Source organism: Phyllobates terribilis, unplaced genomic scaffold (assembly GCF_046119375.1).
Source record: "Phyllobates terribilis strain yellow unplaced genomic scaffold, ASM4611937v1 Scaffold_5__5_contigs__length_657084704, whole genome shotgun sequence".
Classification (NCBI taxonomy): Eukaryota; Metazoa; Chordata; class Amphibia; order Anura; family Dendrobatidae; genus Phyllobates; species Phyllobates terribilis.
The window spans coordinates 172329799-172350334 of record NW_027362765.1 but is presented as its reverse complement, the minus strand read 5'-3'; the positions used below and the strand labels follow the sequence as shown (position 1 = coordinate 172350334).

The 20536-nt window shown below is 42.5% G+C and overlaps 1 protein-coding gene across 1 annotated transcript in view; it reads right to left on the bottom strand.

The window, feature by feature from the left end:
* The window catches only part of PIP4K2B (phosphatidylinositol-5-phosphate 4-kinase type 2 beta), an 83534-nt gene that overhangs the window by 14445 nt on the left and 48553 nt on the right, over window positions 1-20536 (bottom strand). The window contains exons 3-7 of the mRNA XM_073683438.1: window positions 13736-13832; window positions 9872-10024; window positions 6438-6584; window positions 6319-6357; window positions 5909-6022 (exon numbers count right to left, since the gene is read on the bottom strand). Coding sequence (XP_073539539.1) covers window positions 5909-6022; window positions 6319-6357; window positions 6438-6584; window positions 9872-10024; window positions 13736-13832 — 550 coding nt within the window. The remainder of the gene's footprint in view (window positions 1-5908; window positions 6023-6318; window positions 6358-6437; window positions 6585-9871; window positions 10025-13735; window positions 13833-20536) is intronic.

Below are 20536 nucleotides of genomic sequence, written 5' to 3'. Positions count from 1 at the left end.
GATGTCGGACAGCGCTCAACACCAGCTGGTGTTACCACCTCCAAAGAAAATGATGACCTGCCAATCACGCTGGCTGTTGCGGGTAAAGAGGTGGCAGGTCTGCGCCCCAAAACAGGTGTGACTGCTGTCCCCCCAGTCACAGAGGATGAAGAGGCCGCGGATGCACAAGATATGGCAGACGGTGGTTGGCCCGGCCAGCTAGGCCGCATTGTAGCACACTGAGCTTCCCACTGCAACTTATGCTTCATGTCCATGTGCCGGTTCATGTATGAAGTACTGAAACTATGTATTTTTTGGCCTCTACTTAGCTTTTGCTGACAAATGTTACAGATAACACACGTTGGGTCATCTTTATCGATCAGAAAAAATGCCCAGGCTATGCAAGGCTTAGCACCCATGCGACCTGAAGAGCCACCACGACTTGTGGTGAGAGGCAGAGTTTTGTTTGAGGATGCAGTTGTTGACGTGCTTCCAGTACTACGTCTCTGTCCAGGAAGGCGCAACCTGACCTCGTCGTCACTAGCATCTTCCTCCACCTCCTCTGCTGACCTCATCTCTTGGCTGACTGTGGGTTGACAGTAAGTGGGATCTCCAACCTCATCATCATCACCCTGTGTGTTATCACACCAGTCGTCCTCAGAGCCAACCTGTTCCTGCCCTGACAAAAAACTAAAGTTGTCGCTCCAATCAGGTATTTGAGTCTTATCATCGTCTTCCTCATTGTCTCCACGAACAGGAGTTACAGTTTGGGAATGAGGGTCTACATTATGGTTAGAACCTTCTGCGTCTGGTCCTGGATCCGACTCAAAGATTCTGGGCATCAGTGCAGATCATTTCCTCGTCTGGATTCACAGAAGCGCTGGAGTCGACCTCTGATTCCCAGGCTATAGTATGAGCAAACAGCTCTGCAGACTCAACCATCTGTTCTACCTCATACTCAGACGGGCAGCTGGAGATTTGGGAGCTGTGAGGAAGCAAGTGCGATTGGGGTGACACCTTTGAGGACTGGAGTATTTGTGATGTTGAAGTTGATGTGGAGGAGAGCCCACTTAAAGGAGCACTTGATATCCGTTGAAGCACCTGCTGTTTTTGTGCCTCATCTGGAATTTGTAGCGATTGGCGTGGCCGTAAGAAAGGGATCTTATCACATTGTCCGCTAAAAGAAGTAGACATTTTAGTTTGGCTGGAAGATGGTCTTTCTTCTGCACCTACCCCACGGACACAACCTTTTTTCCCCTTCCCAACACGCCTATTCCCCTTTCCACCAGCAGCAGGCCTTTTTCCACTCATTTTGGTGGTTAACTAATTCACAACTCTGGAGTTGTTTGCACAAAAAAACAATGGATGGGAACCGAGCAGAGCTGAGTGGCCAAACTGTGGTATTAGGCCAAAACTATTGGCTGGGTTAGATGCAGAAAAAAATTATATTCAGTTTGCAACCTGATGGAGGTCAGTATAGATGGACTAATAGAGAAAGTCCCACACACTGCTAGAAGGCCAAATATTTTTTCAGAGCTAGATGCAGAAAAAAATTATATTCAGTTTGCAACCTGATGGAGGTCAGTATAGATGGATTAATAGAACAAGTCCCACACACAGCTAGAAGCCCAATATTTTTTCAGAGGTAGATGCAGAAAAAAATATATTCAGTTTTCAACCTGATGGAGGTCAGTATAGAAGGACTAATACAACAAGTCCCACACACAGCTAGAAGCCCAATATTTTTTCAGAGCTAGATGCAGAAAAAAATATATTCAGTTTGCAACCTGATGGAGGTCTGTATAGATGGATTAATAGAACAAGTCCCACACACAGCTACAAGCCCAATATTTTTTCAGAGGTAGATGCAGAAAAAAATTATATTCAGTTTGCAACCTGATGGAGGTCAGTATAGATGGACTAATACAACAAGTCCCACACACAGCTAGAAGCCCAAATATTTTTTCAGAGCTAGATGCAGAAAAAAATTATTTTCAGTTTGCAACCTGATGGAGGTCTGTATAGATGGATTAATAGAACAAGTCCCACACACAGCTACAAGCCCAATATTTTTTCAGAGGTAGATGCAGAAAAAAATTATATTCAGTTTGCAACCTGATGGAGGTCAGTATAGATGGACTAATAGAGAAAGTCCCACACACTGCTAGAAGGCCAAATATTTTTTCAGAGCTAGATGCAGAAAAAAATTATATTCAGTTTGCAACCTGATGGAGGTCAGTATAGATGGATTAATAGAACAAGTCCCACACACAGCTAGAAGCCCAATATTTTTTCAGAGGTAGATGCAGAAAAAAATATATTCAGTTTTCAACCTGATGGAGGTCAGTATAGATGGACTAATACAACAAGTCCCACACACAGCTAGAAGCCCAATATTTTTTCAGAGCTAGATGCAGAAAAAAATATATTCAGTTTGCAACCTGATGGAGGTCTGTATAGATGGATTAATAGAACAAGTCCCACACACAGCTACAAGCCCAAATATTTTTTCAGAGGTAGATGCAGAAAAAAATTATATTCAGTTTGCAACCTGATGGAGGTCAGTATAGATGGACTAATACAACAAGTCCCACACACAGCTAGAAGCCCAAATATTTTTTCAGAGCTAGATGCAGAAAAAAATTATATTCAATTTGCAACCTGATGGAGGTCAGTATAGATGGACTAATAGAGAAAGTCCCACACACTGCTAGAAGCCCAAATATTTTTTCACAGCTAGATGCAGAAAAAAATTATATTCAATTTGCAACCTGATGGAGGTCAGTATAGATGGACTAATAGAATGATGCTATGCCCAAAAGATTTTACTTCACTAGGTGCAGTAAAAAAATTGGTATTCTATACACAGGTGGTATATCTTGCAACACAGATAGGCTACTCCACTGACTAACACACTCTGCAATAGGCCAAAAAGGATTAGCTTTGCTAGATTCAGCCAAATGCTGTGAAAAAAACTTGCACAGCACTGGCACAGACCTGCCTGACAAAAACTGATAGGAACTGATGTAACCTAGTCCTGAAAAGGACTCCAATTACAATTAGTCTTTACTCCCACAACCTATCTATTTAAGAGCACAGACCTCCCTGATAAAAGTCGTAGGAAATGCTGTAACCTAGTCCTTAAAAGGACTGCAATCACAACTATTCCCTACTCCCAAGCTATCTGTAGATTTGTGCGAAAATTGGCTTGAAATTAACAAGGTATAGCGCACACAGCAACAGCGGTGCCGTCTAACACGCAGCTGCAGCAGTGAGAAAATGGTGGCGACGGGGAAAATGGCTTGGTCTTATAGGGCAAGGACATGTGACATACACTGCCAATGACACATGCCCTTGCTTGTGTGAAAAAAAGCACTTCGCTCCGTGTGTGCGCTGCTGATAGGCTGACAGATTGCACCTCCCCACTGCAAATGCGGGAAAGAGAAAAAAAAATGGAGATCTTCATTGTTCCTGCAGAGATCCATCCCCTGCCCCTCCCCCCACCCCGCTGTACACTCAAACTGCATATTAACATTAATTTTCATCATTACTGAGAAAAAATCCAGTTATGATTTTGGTGCACGAACAGTTATCGAACATAACCTCGAACAGCCGAATTTTTCTCAAATCGTTCGTGTTCGCCGAACGGCTCGAACACCGCCCAAAACAGCTCGAATTTGAGATTGGCGAACAGTTCGAGTAGAACAAGGCTCATCTCTAGTGAGGAGTCCCACTTTTGTCTTGGACGTAATGATAGCCAGAGATTGGTTTGGAGACCACATGGGCAACACAATGAAGAGGCCTCCAGGAGGGAATACCAGTCCTACTGCCAAGATTATGGTGTGGATAGGCAAAATGTACTGTAGCAAGACTCCTCCAGTCTTCATTCCAGTTGCACTAACAGATTTTGCCCGGCAATGTAGTTGACGCGAGGCATCTTTCACGTCAATTAAAGGAGGACGGCGAGCAGCAGCCGGGGGAGGAATGGAAAGGCCCGAAAAGACACCCATCGGACCGGACCGACCAGACCCGATTACCATACAGCACAGGACAACTTAAAAAGGTTTTTGGGGTGTATACAGAGGGTTTATGAGCATTTAAGGAATGCAGCACAGGCGCTGAATGAAGTCATAGTTATAGTTAATATATGACAAAACTGGTGACAGGTTCCCTTTAAGACAGCAGGGAGCTCTGTATTCAGCACTTTTGTAACAAAGGTTGGATCTGTCTATTGTAGAAAATGATGGTCTTTGCTATGACATTCATACAGCTACACTTCATTCAACCCCATGAATCTAAGAAATTGCGTAACTGTAGTAGACGAACAATGTGAAGGGTCAAACAGAACAGTTATTTTCTGGGAATGCACATGGATGGCTGGTTCTTGAGGGAAGACCATCAATCTTTGATTAGAGGGGGTCTGACATTTGGATCCTAAGACTGCGTTCACGCTGCGGTTTTTAATCGCAGCAGCCTTGTGTCACTGAAATCTTTCTATTGTTTTCCTGCAGCTTAATCTTGGGGGGAAACAGCAGTTTACTGAAAGAAAGTGATTGTCCAGGGAAACTGTAAAAAAAAAAGACCACAGCGGCACAGGGATGCGGAGGTTAAAGGTCACAGCACGACCTGTGTGTGTGAACATAGACAAAAAGATGCATTTATGCAAGAGGCGATTTCACCCGGTTAACAAGTACTATATACAAGTCGATTGGCACTTGTGTACTGGTCTGTTTTCACAGGGTGATGAATACTGATGGGAGCAGAACGATCGCTTATGTGATCACTGTGTCCCCGACAGCATCAGGTTATCAGCAGCACATTCCCAGCTTACACGAGATAATGTGCTGCCGATAATGAGGATTTTTATGCCAAGATAGACGATCTAATCAAAGGGACGAACAAGCATTTTGTTCGTTTGTCGAGTGACCAGCGACACGTTTGCATGGACTAATTATAGGCCAGTCTAAATGGACTTTTACCAATCAACAACTACTGGACAATGGTGTTCGTTTGATCAAAGTGCAGTAACCAACATAGTGCCACTCTTGTCCATGTAGCGGTGTTAGGTACTGTAATTCAGCCTCAAGGAGGAGCTGCAGCATCAGATACAACCACAAGTACTAGAATGACACTGCCTCGGATCAAGGCGCTCCAGTTGTCCATCAGCCTCTTTTGAGAATGAACACTTAAGACGCTGAAGTCCCCACCACACATACCATGGCGGAGTGTACATAAGACATGAAAGTCACATCAGCCACTAACACTAATCTGGATTACAAGCTCTGTACAGAGCTGTGGATTATCCTGGAGCTATAAAACTGAAAATAAAATGAGTGGTGCTAAGGCCTTGTTCACACTGCATTTCTGCAGTGCGTCCAGGGGTTACATTTCTGTGCCCATCTGAACAAATGGACATGATGAGAAGAAAAAACATGAACGGACTTCACATGAACTAAGTTTGTGTCATTGTATTCTATGGCCCAATCTACAGTGTCTCTGAATCCTGTTTTAAGGAGGATTCAGACGAAACCTCTGGACGCACTGGAGAAATGCAGTGTGAACATGGGCTAATCTGTAACACCACACCTTACCAATGGACAGATGTGGCACCGTTTTTTGAAAGAAAGCAGCCATGTAGTTCTAGCTCTGTACAACCCCTTTAAAGAATTGCAGTTCCTTTGCTGGTAGCACATCCACAGACAAGTGATTATGTTGTCATTTATGTCCTTTATCAAAGCAGACATGCCTCATTCAGTTGTAACCAGGATGCCAGCCTATTGTGTCTTTCCTTGATAATGGCCTCTATGCCTCTCGCCCACTTACTGGAACATCAGAAATATTCTGCTCATGTACCAGAACACAAACTTATTGAGATCACAGACGCATTTCAGGCCATTTGCACGTTGTAGTAATGCGTGCCAGCTCTCACCTCCACATCTCTTTTCAGCTTCTCAAGGAAAATCTTCTTGTTCTCCTCGCCCACATGCAACTTATGCCCTTCATTCAAGAAATCGTTATCTTTAAACGTGGGTAGATCCTTGGCCTGTGGATTAAGGGGGAATTGGCAATTGAAGCATAATCATGTACGAAATTACCTAAAGTAAAAAATGACATTGGGTAACAGATACAATGGGGTAAATGCAATGACTAGCTAAAGGGAAATGTCAAAATGGCTATTTAAAGGGATGCTCCATGGCCTTAATATTCTTGAAGTCTCCTTAGGATAAGCTGGTGGTGCTCTGAGTTTCCAGGAGTACTGTGCTGATTGGAGAGAGTCCTGGGGGTTGGTCCTCCACTAGATCATATACTTGGCCGACCAGTACAGATGCTGTTACCCACCTTTTCTTTGTCACTGGCTTCTCTGCATACAGTGGAACCCTAGGAAGACAACCAAAGACACAGAGATGAAGACCTGACCATTACAATCACATGCATCTCTCACTATATATGGCATGTACCTTTAAGTCATATTTGCGGTGGACTCCGAGACGGTGGCTGAACACGTTCCTGGTGACCACCATGTAGGTCTCTACTCCATCTACTGTGAGTCGGTACATGCCAAGGAACTGAGGAAGCAGAGTGTTCCCATGACACTCCACAATAAACTGCGAGGAAACAGACAGCGAACGGTTAGAAGATCCATAAGTATGGAGATACAGAGGGGAAAATGCAACAGAGAATGATGCCAAAATGCATTTCGACAAAGGAGAGACTACCCTTTGCTTTAATTTTGCACCATTTTCAATACCCCTGTCTACTGATAGTAAACATAATTTTTCCATTTACTACCAGAGGCTGAAAACCAGCCCTGATCATCTGTAAATGAGAATACACTTCATGAGTGGTGCAGAGCCTGAAAACAGAGGTAAACTGAAACATTAAAGGCATCACGTATCAAAAAAAAATCAGAATAATCAGGATCAATCTTTATAGGGTTTTTGCTTTTTTTAAAACGGGTCCTGATCTTTCCCATACTTGTAACAATAATTATAGGGCAGTCTGATACTAGTAATTATAGTGTAGTCTGTAGTACTATTCTTACCATTATTTTGTAAAAGGGGTAATCTCAAGTTTGGAAGTTAAGATAACTTCCTGATTGCTGGGGGTCCAACCAATGGGACCCACTCCGATCTCAAGAACCAGGCTTTGAACAGCCCTGTGTTAATGGGGCAGTGGTCGATCATGGACCGCCAGCAATAGCTGAGAGTTGATCTCAACTTGTCTTCGGCACTCCCATAAGAATGAATGGAGCGGTGGCAGTGGGTAAGACTGACTACAGCTCCATTCACATGGGGCTCTCCAGAGCCCCTGTTTTTAAGATAAGTGGGGGTCCCAGTGGTCGTAATGTGGAAGTTATACTCTATCCCATGTTATGTTATGGTATGGTATATGCAATAGTACCCAGTCAGTATCCTTTGAAAATGTAATTCTTAAAGCTAGAGTAAACAGAGCCCTTTGTGTGGTTTGTCCTCTAGTTTTAAATTTTGAGGGAATGTAAAAGATACCGTGTGAAAAGTCTGTATTAAAGAGAATCTGTCAGCACATTTTTTTTTTGCTATGGAATCTCAGTGCTGCATGATGTAGGGGCAGAGACCCTGATTCTAGCAATGTGTCACTTACTGGGCTGCTTGGTGCAGTTTTGATTGAATCCCTCTTTTTCCTGCTGTAGCAGTTGTCCGAATGCTGTGCTCTGTATAACCCCGCTCACACCAGACGCCAACAATACTGAAGAGAACACAAAAGTATCCAGCTCCAGGATCCGCGGAAACAGGAACATTTTTTAAAATAGCAACTTTATTAGAAAAAAAATCATAAAAATTACTCCATACAAAAATGAAGGAATGAATAAATAAAACTGAAGTACAGGTGCAATTGAATAGCTGTTACTAGGACATTTTCAGCAACGCATTTCGATCGCTCAGAGACGATTTCAAAGCTGCTAGACAAATGCGAACACACTATATAAATAACATGCTGGCAAAAAAAGGAGGTGAGATCATTACCTTCAGGCTGCGTGCCCACTATGCGTTTTTCAAGCGTTTTTTGCTGTGGAATTTCAGCAGCGAAAACGCTTAAAAAACACTTGGTAATGCATGCTCCATGGTCCCCAATGATAATCCGCATGTGCTGTGCACATGCTGCGGAAATTTCCGCTGCAGATTATCATTGCGGAAAAATACACAGCATGTCCATTAATTTTGCGGACACGCAGCGTAATTGCCGCCATTGACATGCACTGAAATGCTTAATATCCGTGTCAGCACATTTGCACCTGCGGATATGAAGCGATTCAATTTGCAGATGGTACCCGGGTTTGGAGAAGAGGAGACTCTCCTCCAGACTCGGGTACCATAGAACCTGTTAAAAAAAAGAATTTAAAATAAAAAATAAAGATTATACTCACCTTCCGATGGCCCCGGTCTCCTCAGTGATGCGTCCGGTCTGTTGTATGGGTCGCGGTGGTGTGAGGACCTGACATGACGTCATTTAGTCATGCGACAGGTCACGCGACCGCTGACGTCGGCAGTCGCGTGACCTGTCACATGACTCAATGAAGTCATCGCAGGTCCTTCACACCACCGCGACCCATACAACAGACCAGACGGAGCAGAGAAAATACCGGGGGCCATCGGAAGGGAAGTATAATCTTTATTTTTTACCATTCTTATTCTTTTTTTTTTAACTATTACTTGGTCACACTGTATCAATCCATGCCGGTTGCATGGATTTATATAGTGTGACCAAGTTGTCAAGCAGTTTCCAAGTGATGCTAAAATCGCTTGAAAAGCGCTTGATAACCCGCATGCAGAAATGCATGCAAAAACGCTTGACAAACGCTTCTACCTGGCGGGAAAAACGCATGTAAAATCCGCATGCGTTTTTTACTGCCAGGGAGAAGCGGAAAAAATATGCAGCATTTCTGCATCGTGGGCACATAGCCTCAATGACCCAACAGGTGAATACTAGCATGCTAAATCACATACAGAAAATAACACCAACATGCAAACAGTTAAAAACCAAGTATGAACACTGATATTAGCACAAATATCCTAAAAACTTAAGAAAAACCTAGTCAATTACAGTGATACATGATTTCCTTTTTAATGTTTAATCCATTTGGAGCACAAGTCCCCAAATTAAAAATCCAAAATGCTTCCCTTGTACGTAACATTCTGACACGATCAATGATCACCTCCTCTTGGAGGCTTCCTAACTACTTCCAAACCAAAAACCTGAAAATGAGAAGACTTGTGCTAATATCAGTGTTCACACTTGGTTTTTAACTGTTTGCATGTTGGTGTTATTTTCTGTATGTGATTTAACATGCTGGTATTCACCTGTTGGGTCATTGAAGGTAATGATCTCACCTGTTTTTTTTGCCAGCATGTTATTTATATGGTGTGCTAGCCTTTGTCTAGCAGCCTTGAAAAAGATAAAAGATCGCCTCTGAGCAATCGAAACGCGTTGCTGAAAACGTTCCTGTTTCCTCAGATCCTGGAGCTGGATACCTTTGTGGTCTCTTCAGCATTACAGAACATCATGACTGGCCTGCATGTGAGACCTAGCAGTGAATCTCCTGCTGATAAAACACTGATTGTATTGAAACTACAGCTCATAGCCTAATATGCGACACATCCATGGAATCAGGCTCTCTGCCCTTAAATTGTGCTGCTTTAAGATTAAATAGCAAAAAGCTGTTGGCAGATTCCCTTTAAAAGACCTGACAATTAGCTGACTTAAGAGCCTCAGCGTTCTAGAGAGATCCCTCAGTCATCTGATTGGGAGTCCCAAGAGTAGACCGAATAGAACAGGTCTGTCCTTCTAAACACAACAGAAGAGTAGAAAGCTTACAGAAGGCTTGGTACAAAAAGTTTACCACAATGGCAGCTACCTGGTGGTATTTCTTCAGAATATTGTGCATCTCAGCCACATCTTCACCAGATATTGTCTTGATAACAAACCGCCTGTCAAAGGTGATGAGAAATCGTGATCCAAAACGTCCCTGGTTCTCACTGTTCACAGGTGCGCTGCGGGTCAATGAGTTCTAGGAGGGAAATTACCAGAAATCTTATCTTAAATAGGGGTCTACATTAAACTTCCCTGAAACATGACATTAGGGCATAAAAAGTTATTCTCAACATCTTCTATTCAGGTGCCAACCGCAACTGCTTGGCTGGGGAGCGTTGTGCTCCTTCTTCATTGACAGTTCAGGCCGTGGCTGAGCTGCTGGCACGAACCATGCGCTCTCCTCCATGCTGCTAACAGAGGCGGCTATAAGTCATAAGGAAGGGGAAAGAGAGGAAAAGAGTGTGAATAAATATAAAATATAACTTTTAATATTAATTTAAAATACCGATATATATATATATATATATATATATATATATATATATATATAAAATCACATTGTTACATACATCCCGTTGGATGTATATAGGGTCGATATTAGTAAATTGTAAACTCAGACCCTGTAAGTCCTGGATTGTGTATTGCAGCCAATAAATTTGTGTAAATCCACCACCGATGTCCCTCAAAATTGAAATTAAAGGTGGGGAGATATATGCTAAGAATGTCCCTATTTGATGTCTATTTCCATAATATCCCTAAATTTGTTACTATGGAAAATTATTGCGGATCACCGCTACATACTTATTGAAAAGGTGGGTATAAATCAATGTGCGGTATAGAAACTGATGGTGGATTACTATACAATGTGACAGCTGTTGCTGTTATCAAACATATCCACTATCACACATGAATGAGGGTCACTCTTATTATACAAGTGACCATGCAGATGAATAAAGCAGGATCCCCGCAAAAATTAACCAGAGGATTGATCCTGACAAATTTAGATAATTTAACGCACAAAAAGCTCAAGCTCAAGTGGCCCAGCTTCAAAGGAAGATGGATAAAATATGTAGATAAAAAATTTAATTTTATTTCCAATCTTTAAAATCAACAAATAATTAAGAAATAATTAAAAAACAGAGACCTTCGGGTTCCATCCATCAACGTCATACATAAATAACAGGAAGCACAGCTTCTCAAATAAATACAGAATAATTATATAACATAGCCCCATACAATATCAAATCGTCCTATATCAGCCAAAAGTAACCAGGTAAATACACCCAAAATTGCAGGCTAAATGGCAATACTGGACTCGGTTACTAATCTCAGACATAAAGGTGCAAAGTGCATATATCAGGGAAATCCCTTATTATGAGTAGAGACAGCTGGATGTGGATAAACAGATGTAAGTGGATAAGTAGTGAATCATAACAGGACTAGAGGATATATATATTTACTCACATGAGGAGGGAAGGAACCTACCCCGACGCCGCCGTTTTGCAAAGTGCTTCTTCCAAGGCCCTTAGAAAAAGCCGGCACCCCCGGCGAAACGCGCGTCAGGGACGTCTATGTCCTGTGCTTTGGCATGTCAGCCACAATCCTAATGCCCCTTCCCTACTCACTTATTATGCCCCCTTTGTGTGTAACAACACAGCGGCTTACTGGAGTCTGACAGCTCCTGGTTACACAGACAGCGTGCTTACCACGTGTACGCGGTCAGTGTGTGAGACGACTTGCCGGTGTCAGGAACAAAAGTGCAGCCTCGCACATAGCTGCTTATGGTAGATTACTACCCGTTCCTCACACCGTTGCGGGGGTCGAGATTCACGGCGCCGCACACTGCAATTAACGGGGACATAACATATCCACAATTATCTAAATTTGTCAGGATCAATCCTCTGGTTAATTTTTGCGGGGATCCTGCTTTATTCATCTGCATGGTCACTTGTATAATAAGAGTGACCCTCATTCATGTGTGATAGTGGATATGTTTGATAACAGCAACAACTGTCACATTGTATAGTAATCCACCATCAGTTTCTATACCGCACATTGATTTATACCCACCTTTTCAATAAGTATGTAGCGGTGATCCGCAATAATTTCCCATAGTAACAAATTTAGAGATATTAGGGAAATAGACATCAAATAGGGACATTCTTAGCATATATCTCCCCACCTTTAATTTCAATTTTGAGGGACATCGGTGGTGGATTTACACAAATTTATTGGCTGCAATACACAATCCAGGACTTACAGGGTCTGAGTTTACAATTTACTAATATCGACCCTATATACATCCAACGGGATGTATGTAACAATGTGAATATATATATATATATATATATATATATATATATATATATATATATATATATATATATATATATATATATAAAAATTTATCGGTATTTTAAATTAAATTAATATTAAAAGTTATATTTTATATTTATTCACACTCTTTTCCTCTCTTTCCCCTTCCTTATGATTTATGGTCTATTTTGGTGATGTTCACCAGTGTGGATATTGTCCAATAAATCAGACTTTATTGAGTTTAACAGAGGCGGCTGTCTCCACAGCATCGAAGGAATGCAAGAACACTGTAGCAGGCTAGATACAATTCAGCAGCGCTTACAAGCTCTATAGCAAAGACTGACCAACAAAATATGAGAACAAAGAATAGTTCTAATAAAAATGTGCTTGTTTTTGTAAACACGGCGATTTTAACAGTTTATCATCATGAGAATAACCCGATAATGTATATGGCAAAAATGTATGTGCTCAGAACTTGTACAGTGGCACACCAAATCCCTACAATGGCACACCAGAACCCTAAAGTTCACTACCATGATCTAAGCTGTATTATAGAACTATAGTCATCTTTGGAAAAATACCTCCAAAGCCTGGGACCTATAAGCAGCACACTGTTGTATTGCAGAGTGATCCTGACAGCTAATACATATGCTGCCCAATCTACGGGCAGCATTTATCAGACATTGGCTGTATAATCTCTGCCAGGTATGTTTGACTCTGAAATACTGCTGGGGACAGAGCCGCGCTGTAAACTAGTCGAACAGGCAGGTCCCAGGCGGCTTCTCCCAGGCTGCTGACCTGGAGTGACATGTGTATCTACATGTACATATAGGCAGAGATCTGTCACTCCAGGTGAGCGGGCGGCGAGAAGTTGTCGGGGACCCACCTATCCGACAAGTTTACACCGCGTTTCGGCCCAGACGGGTATTAAAGTATGTTTTTCTCTGAAACGCCACAGCATTTCAGAGTCAAACATACCTGGCAGGGATCATACAGTATTTGATACATGCTGCCCATGAATAGAATTAGCTGTCAGGATCACTTTGAATAGTCCATGTCATGCAGTACAGGCTATGGAGATAGTGGACCCAATTCATCAAAGGTTTAAAGTCATAAGTTTGGCGTAAAAGCTTTGAAAAGTTGCAAACTTTAGGCACAACTCAGAGCAGCGTCTACATTTTGCGACTTCTGGCGTCTTTACACCAGTTTCTCCCAGCTCCAACAAAATGGGCAGCAGTGGGGCAGGAAGGTGGTGGGGCAAGCAGTGTAGTTCGCTGTGCCACAAATCTTAGGGGTTGTGTTGTGGCGCACACCACTCATCCGACACTCCCAATTCATGAAGATGCGTAACCCTCTTAATGAATCTGACTCCAGCACACCCCTCATCAAGAATGGTGCAAACTACGTCGGTACTGATGAATTGGACCCATTCTCTTAAGGAAGAATCACCATAATGTGCAACCGATTGAGTATGAAAACTATCTCCGTATGACCTCGGAAGCATACAGAGGTATAATATTATATGCACGATGGGTGCCATATTACGACTCTAAACTTGGAACTTGTATGGAGCTGCATTATATGTATTTACCTGGTAATCTTGGTCATCGATTCCAAATCTCTCTCGCAGATTCCGGAAGACCATGGGACAATATTCCTTAAATTTGAAACGGCTCGGCAGGTTCTCTCTGGAAATTAGAATTGATTCTTTATAAAGACATGAAAGGACCAGGTTTATTGTTGCACACTTCGAGCACATTAAATGTTCAGGGTCTATTTATATGGCACCATGGATTCCATTTATAATATGAGTGATCCTAATGGCAAAAGACAAGCCCCATTGACTTATAAATTAAGTTCTGTCAGGGGTTAGGCATTTTAATGGCAAGAAATAATAGACAAGGAAACATCAACAAGACGGCAAAGTGTGCACATAGCCATATACAGACCCTGAGAACCACTAAGGATTCAGGAACAGGACAGCTTGCCCTATATTGAGGGCATATTTAGTTCTATCAGCTACATGTAAATAGTCCAGAATAAGTACTTTAAGTGCATGTTTCTATTACAAAAAAAAAAAAAGTTTGCCAATAAGAACAGAGGAAACGTCAACCTGGAATGAAGCCTGCTACATCAGCAGAAAAGTGATGACAGAAGGGACTTAAAACCCAGAAAGCAGCCTGATAAGAGAAACTGCACAAGAACTAATACAGAGTCTTCCTCTATCAATCTCCACGGATAACAATGAGAGGAAGGCCATCTCATTACAATGTGTCACAATGCCTCATATGAATTGCAATGCAGAAACAGGAGGTCGGGTCTGTCCACACACTAAAGGTCAATTGTGACGTGCAGAAAATGAGCTGCAGCAATTGTATCCTGCCGGTCTGCCAGGGAAGTTAGAGAGAGGGGCAGACAGTATTAGCAATGCATCTATTACATAGCACGTCTTTAGGAAGAATAGCTGCTGAGATTGATACTAACAATAATAACCACTCACCTGAAACCTTACATTATCTTATCAAACTATGTGGTTAAAGAAGCTGTCAGTTTTTTTCTTGTATAACTGCTCCACCACATGATGGCCCATCTCAATTTGTACTTCAATATGTGTTCTCTTATACATAGTGCACTTCTTTCCAAATAGTTCAGCCTTCTTCACTTCCGCCTCCATTTTGCCGTTTAGCGCCCATCCTGTATGTTATTACTCCATGTCATGCTATCAATCCCATGTTGCATCATGACAGCATAACATGATCTGCTACAGCCAGTTTCATCTGTCAGCTGGGGTAACAGTGCTACTATCCTCTCCTTATAGTCTCCAAAATAAACTAAGATTATAAGCATACAATCAGGTAGACTGCGTTGTGACCTCCTATAACTGTGTGACAGGCCCTGTGCTGTAATCATCATTATCTTTGATAAGAGCTGCCGTTCCTCCTCCCTTCTGTGGAAAGCTTCAATGGTACAGTCCATGCGACTGCTTCATATAAAAGTTTATGTTGACCGAGATGTCACAGAACTTAAAAAGGAACAGGTCAGTCAATTCATGCTGCTAAACCATAATTGCAGCCAGGTATGTCTTCCTCAAATACTCTGACGTTTTGGAGAAAATATAGTCTAGTTTAAAGATCTAGGTGGGGACCATAGGGAAATTTCACACTAGTCCACCGCCGCTGCCCAGCAGGCCCTTCCCAACTACACTTTGACAGGAGAGAGACCTGTCAATTACCTGAAGCAGGGAAGGGAGAAGCGGGTCAGAGAAGGCGCCGGATTTGTCCGATCTCTCCCTATGGTCCCGGACAGATAATTAAACTATTTTTCTCTGATACACTAGAGGACTTCAGACAAACACATAACTGGCTGCAATCGTTCAGCCAGGCTCTGATTCATGCTGCCCGTGGTTTCAGCTCTGAAGCATGTTGCATATTTAACCTATTAACACTTATATCCTTGCAAAGCATTCTTTTCCACAGTAGTGTGAATATACTTATCTCTATCTTTTTGTGAGTACTGTATATCAGGCTTTCGGGTGAAATTTCAAGATGATCCTAAAAAGCATCTAACCTTTTCAGGTGAACTTGATGTGACCATCTCTAAACTTTTGGATGCTCATGTTCAACTGTTCAATGCTTCAGTACTTTTACACAGCTTAATCGCAAAATTCACAACAGGTGTTGGATCCATGAATCGCCCAATACATTTTGGGTTTCAATTAGAATTGGTATTAAACAGTCCTCCACATCGTGCTGTTCACATTTTGACATCATGAGAACAAGACGACACCTAACAATTGATCAACAGTACGAGGCTTCAAGGATGTTCTCAGACCGAAATGTCCACGGAGCTTAGGGTATCATAAAGTTTCATCAGCAGTTTGCAACAGAGATACAGAGACTGGAGGAGGCACAGAGAGGCAGAGAAGTGGACATCCTTTGGCCGCATCCCACATGGATGACTGCTTCATTGTGAACAAGGCCTTTCAGAATCGGATGATGAATCCCGCACAACTTTAGGCACATTTAAGGGAGATGAGAGGCACCCAGGTGTCACGTCAGACCATTCAAAACGGTTTACATCAGCGTGGCCTGCGTGCTAGACGACCTGAAAGGGTACCTGACCACACCACCAGGCACAGACATCATAGTTTTGCATGGGCCAGGGAGCATCTACGCTGCATGAGGGACCAATGGCCCTCAGTGCTGTTGACATATGAAAGTCAATTCACGAAGAGCAGAAGTGATGCCGCCAACGATGTTGGAGATGTCAAGGAGAGTGCAATACAACAGCAACTGTTGGCACCAGACGAGCCTTTGGTGGTGTTACAGTGTGGGCAGGTGTGTCTAGTAAATACAGAACTGCCCTACACTTTGTGAATGGTACAGTGACAAGCCCCTACTACTTGAATAACACCATTAATCCAGTCATTGTGGCTCTGCACGAACAAAACAGGCCTAATTTCATCTTCATGAACAACAATTCTCCAGCTCATCGAGGTCGCATCATTAGGGAACAACAGCTGGAGACTGGGGTACCTCAAGTGGAGAGGCCTGCACTTTCCCCACACCTGAAACCCATAGAAAACTTATGGGATCAGCTGAGTCGCCATGTAGAGGCTCATATCTCTGTACCCCAGAACCTCAATGACCTGAGGGCCGCCCTTCAAGAAGAGTGGGATGTCATACCTCAGCAGACAATAACTCCACTTGAGAACAGCAGGAGACGTCCTTGTCAAGCTGTAATTGATGCTGAAAGCCACATGACAAGTTATTGAGACATTGCCATTTTTTATTAGGGTATACCCAGCACTATTGTCTGCTTTTGTTTCAATAAATTGTTTGAGATGAGGAAATCACCATTGCATGCTTCTACTTAAATGCTCAACTTTAATAAAATATCACTGCAGCGTGAACTCTTTACATTTTCCATAAATTTCACCCGAAAGCCAAATATCCCTAACGTTTTGTGATTAGTGTATATATCTATGTATAGACATATACACAAATTAGTATATACAGTACAGACCAAAAGTTTGGACACACCTTCTCAATTAAAGATTTTTCTGTATTTTCATGACTATGAAAATTGTAGATTCACACTGAAGGCATCAAAACTATGAATTAACACATGTGGAATTATATACTTAACAAAAAAGTGTGAAACAACTGAAAATATGTCTTATATTCTTGGTTCTTCAAAGTAGCCACCTTTTGCTTTGATGACTGCTTTGCACACTCTTGGCATTCTCTTGATGAGCTTCAAGGGGTAGTCACCGGAAATGGTTTTCACTTCACAGGTGTGCCCTGTCAGGTTTAATAAGTGGGATTTCTTGCCTTATAAATGGGGTTGGGACCATCAGTTGTGTTGTGCAGAAGTCTGGTGGATACACAGCTGATAGTCCTACTGAATAGACTGTTAGAATTTGTATTATGGCAAGAAAAAAACAGCTAAGTAAAGAAAAACAAGTGGCCATCATTACTTTAAGAAATGAAGGTCAGTCAGTCCGAAAAATTGGGCAAACTTTGAAAGTGTCCCCAAGTGCAGTTGCAAAAACCATCAAGCGCTACAAAGAAACTGGCTCACATGAGGACCACCCCAGGAAAGGAACACCAAGAGTCATCTCTGCTTCTGAGGATAAGTTTATCCGAGTCACCAGCCTCAGAAATCGCAGGTTAACAGCAGCTCAGATTAGAGACCAGGTCAATGCCACACAGAGTTTTAGCAGCAAACCGATCTCTTCAGCAACTGTTAAGAGGAGACTTTGTGCAGCAGGCCTTCATAGTGAAATAGCTGCTAGGAAACCACTCCTAAGGACAGGCAACAAGCAGAAGAGACTTGTTTGGGCTAAAGAACACAAGGAATGGACATTAGACCAGTGGAAATCTGTGCTTTGGTCTGATGAGTCCAAATTTGAGATCTTTGGTTCCAACCACCGTGTCTTTGTGCGAAGCAGAAAAGGTGAATGGATGGACTCTACATGCCTGGTTCCCACCGTGAAGCATGGAGGAAGAGGTGTGATGGTGTGGGGGTGCTTTGCTGGTGACACTGTTGGGGATTTATTCAAAATTGAAGGCATACTGAACCAGCATGGCTACCACAGCATCTTGCAGCGGCATGCTATTCCATCCGGTTTGCGTTTAGTTGGACCGTCATTTATTTTTCAACAGGACAATGACCCCAAACACACCTCCAGGCTGTGTAAGGGCTAGTTGACCAAGAAGGAGAGTGATGGGGTGCTACGCCAGATGACCTGGCCTCCACAGTCACCAGACCTGAACCCAATCGAGATGGTTTGGGGTGAGCTGGACCGCAGAGTGAAGGAAAAAGGGCCAACAAGTGCTAAGCATCTCTGGGAACTCCTTCAAGATTGTTGGAAGACCATTTCCGGTGACTACCTCTTGAAGCTCATCAAGAGAATGCCAAGAGTGTGCAAAGCAGTCATCAAAGCAAAAGGTGGCTACTTTGAAGAACCTAGAATATAAGACATATTTTCAGTTGTTTCACACTTTTTTGCTAAGTATATAATTCCACATGTGTTAATTCATAGTTTTGATGCCTTCAGTGTGAATGTACAATTTTCATAGTCATGAAAACACAGAAAAATCTATAAATGAGAAGGTGTGTCCAAACTTTTGGTCTGTACTAATTAAAGCGCACAATGCTGGCAAGGAGAGACTGCCTCTAGTGGGCAGATTCTTATAAGCTGGCCTGTACTATAACAGGAATTACGCTGCCAGTGATGTAGGAGGATCCAGTTGGACTGACTGAGCACGTGTGACCAACAGCACTGGACACATTAGGTAGATGTTCAAAGGGGAAATGAAAGAACACAAGAGAACACCATAATAATTATATAACAGAATTATTTACACAGATATTTTTTAAAGGGGTTGTCCGTCACAGCTTGCTTCCACATTGGAGGTAAGAGTTGCCGAAATCTTTAGGTCAACACACATCAAGTCAAATGCACAATCGGCAGTTACCTTTCATATGTTATTTCTAATGAACGAGACATGTGCATGGATCTGGCTGGTATGTGGGGTCATATCATCGGCTCAGCACACATCAGATACAGAAGTGAGTGGACCCGAAAAAAAAACCTTTCTCGATTCCAATAAATTAAAAATTGTTGTTGTGTGTGATCTAACAGATAAATGTAATGTGGCTACGTGGGACAACCCCTGTCAGAAATGACATCTACTATATCGCAGCTTTCTCTCTCCTATTGGTTGTTACTTATAAAGGTACTATACTAGCTATACTGTACAGAGTGCAGACAGGCAATGGGATGGAGCTGTTTGGTGTCTGGCATCTAAAGCTATAGGATAGAGACAAGAGGTTCTTCTTGAGAAAAGAAGACTTTAACAATGGCTCTCTGACACTCTGAATAGAGCATATTGCCAAAAAGTACTTTACTGCCTAAGGAAAAAAAATTGGATCCACTTGGGTTGTTGTACCAATAAAAGCCATTGAGTTAGTTAAAAGGACCTAATTCTCTAACAATTTACTACACACATTTATATGTATATTAATGGGGTAATGTGGTACGGACAACCCTCTTTTACATTCTCCAACAACCATCTGATCAAGTAAAGTCCCATGGTTTGAAGTCTCCATAAGGCCAGAATTGAATGTTGGTTTTCCTTCCGACGTTAGGAAGCAAAATAACAAAGAGTCCCACTATAATCTGCTGATTCATCATGTCAGAATACCTAATGGGGAATTTTAAAAAGGATCAACATTTACCCTTAAAGGAAACCTGTTGGTAGAGCCCTTTGCCCGATGGTCTTGCAGCTTACCCAGGACCTTATTGCACATGTGCCGCCATGGAAATGACCACGCTTGGAAGAGTGCTCAGGTAGGGAAAGCAGATAACAGAGGAGAGCGACCTGTCAGTCAGTGACGGGAGGCCAGCAGTAGGCGGTGATAGAATAGAGGAAGAGGAGCAACAGCCAAGTCCCCTGCAGTTACAGATCAATAGCTTAAAAATTGGACAAGGGATTTCTCCAAAACTGAAACAGATTGTTAAAATGAAGGTACGGATTTATTATAGCGACTTAAAGGGGTTGTTCACTATTCGGACATCCCCTTCTCAATCTGTATGCTTCCCCCTTTTAAAATAACATGACTAATACTCGCCTACGGTGCAGGCGCCTTTCCAGCGATGTTGGCACTCTGTCTCCCGGTGATAGTGTGATGTCACGCGAACCCTGCAGCTAATCAGCAGCTGCTTCACTCTCCTCGCCTTCAAACATATCACAAACAAAAGGAGAAAGAGACAGGGCAAAAGCAATCACTTCCTCCAGATGTAAGAGATTTGTCCGAAGGCGAGGAGAGTGAAGCAGCCACTAACTGGCTGCAGGGTTGGCGTGACGTCACACTGTTACACAAT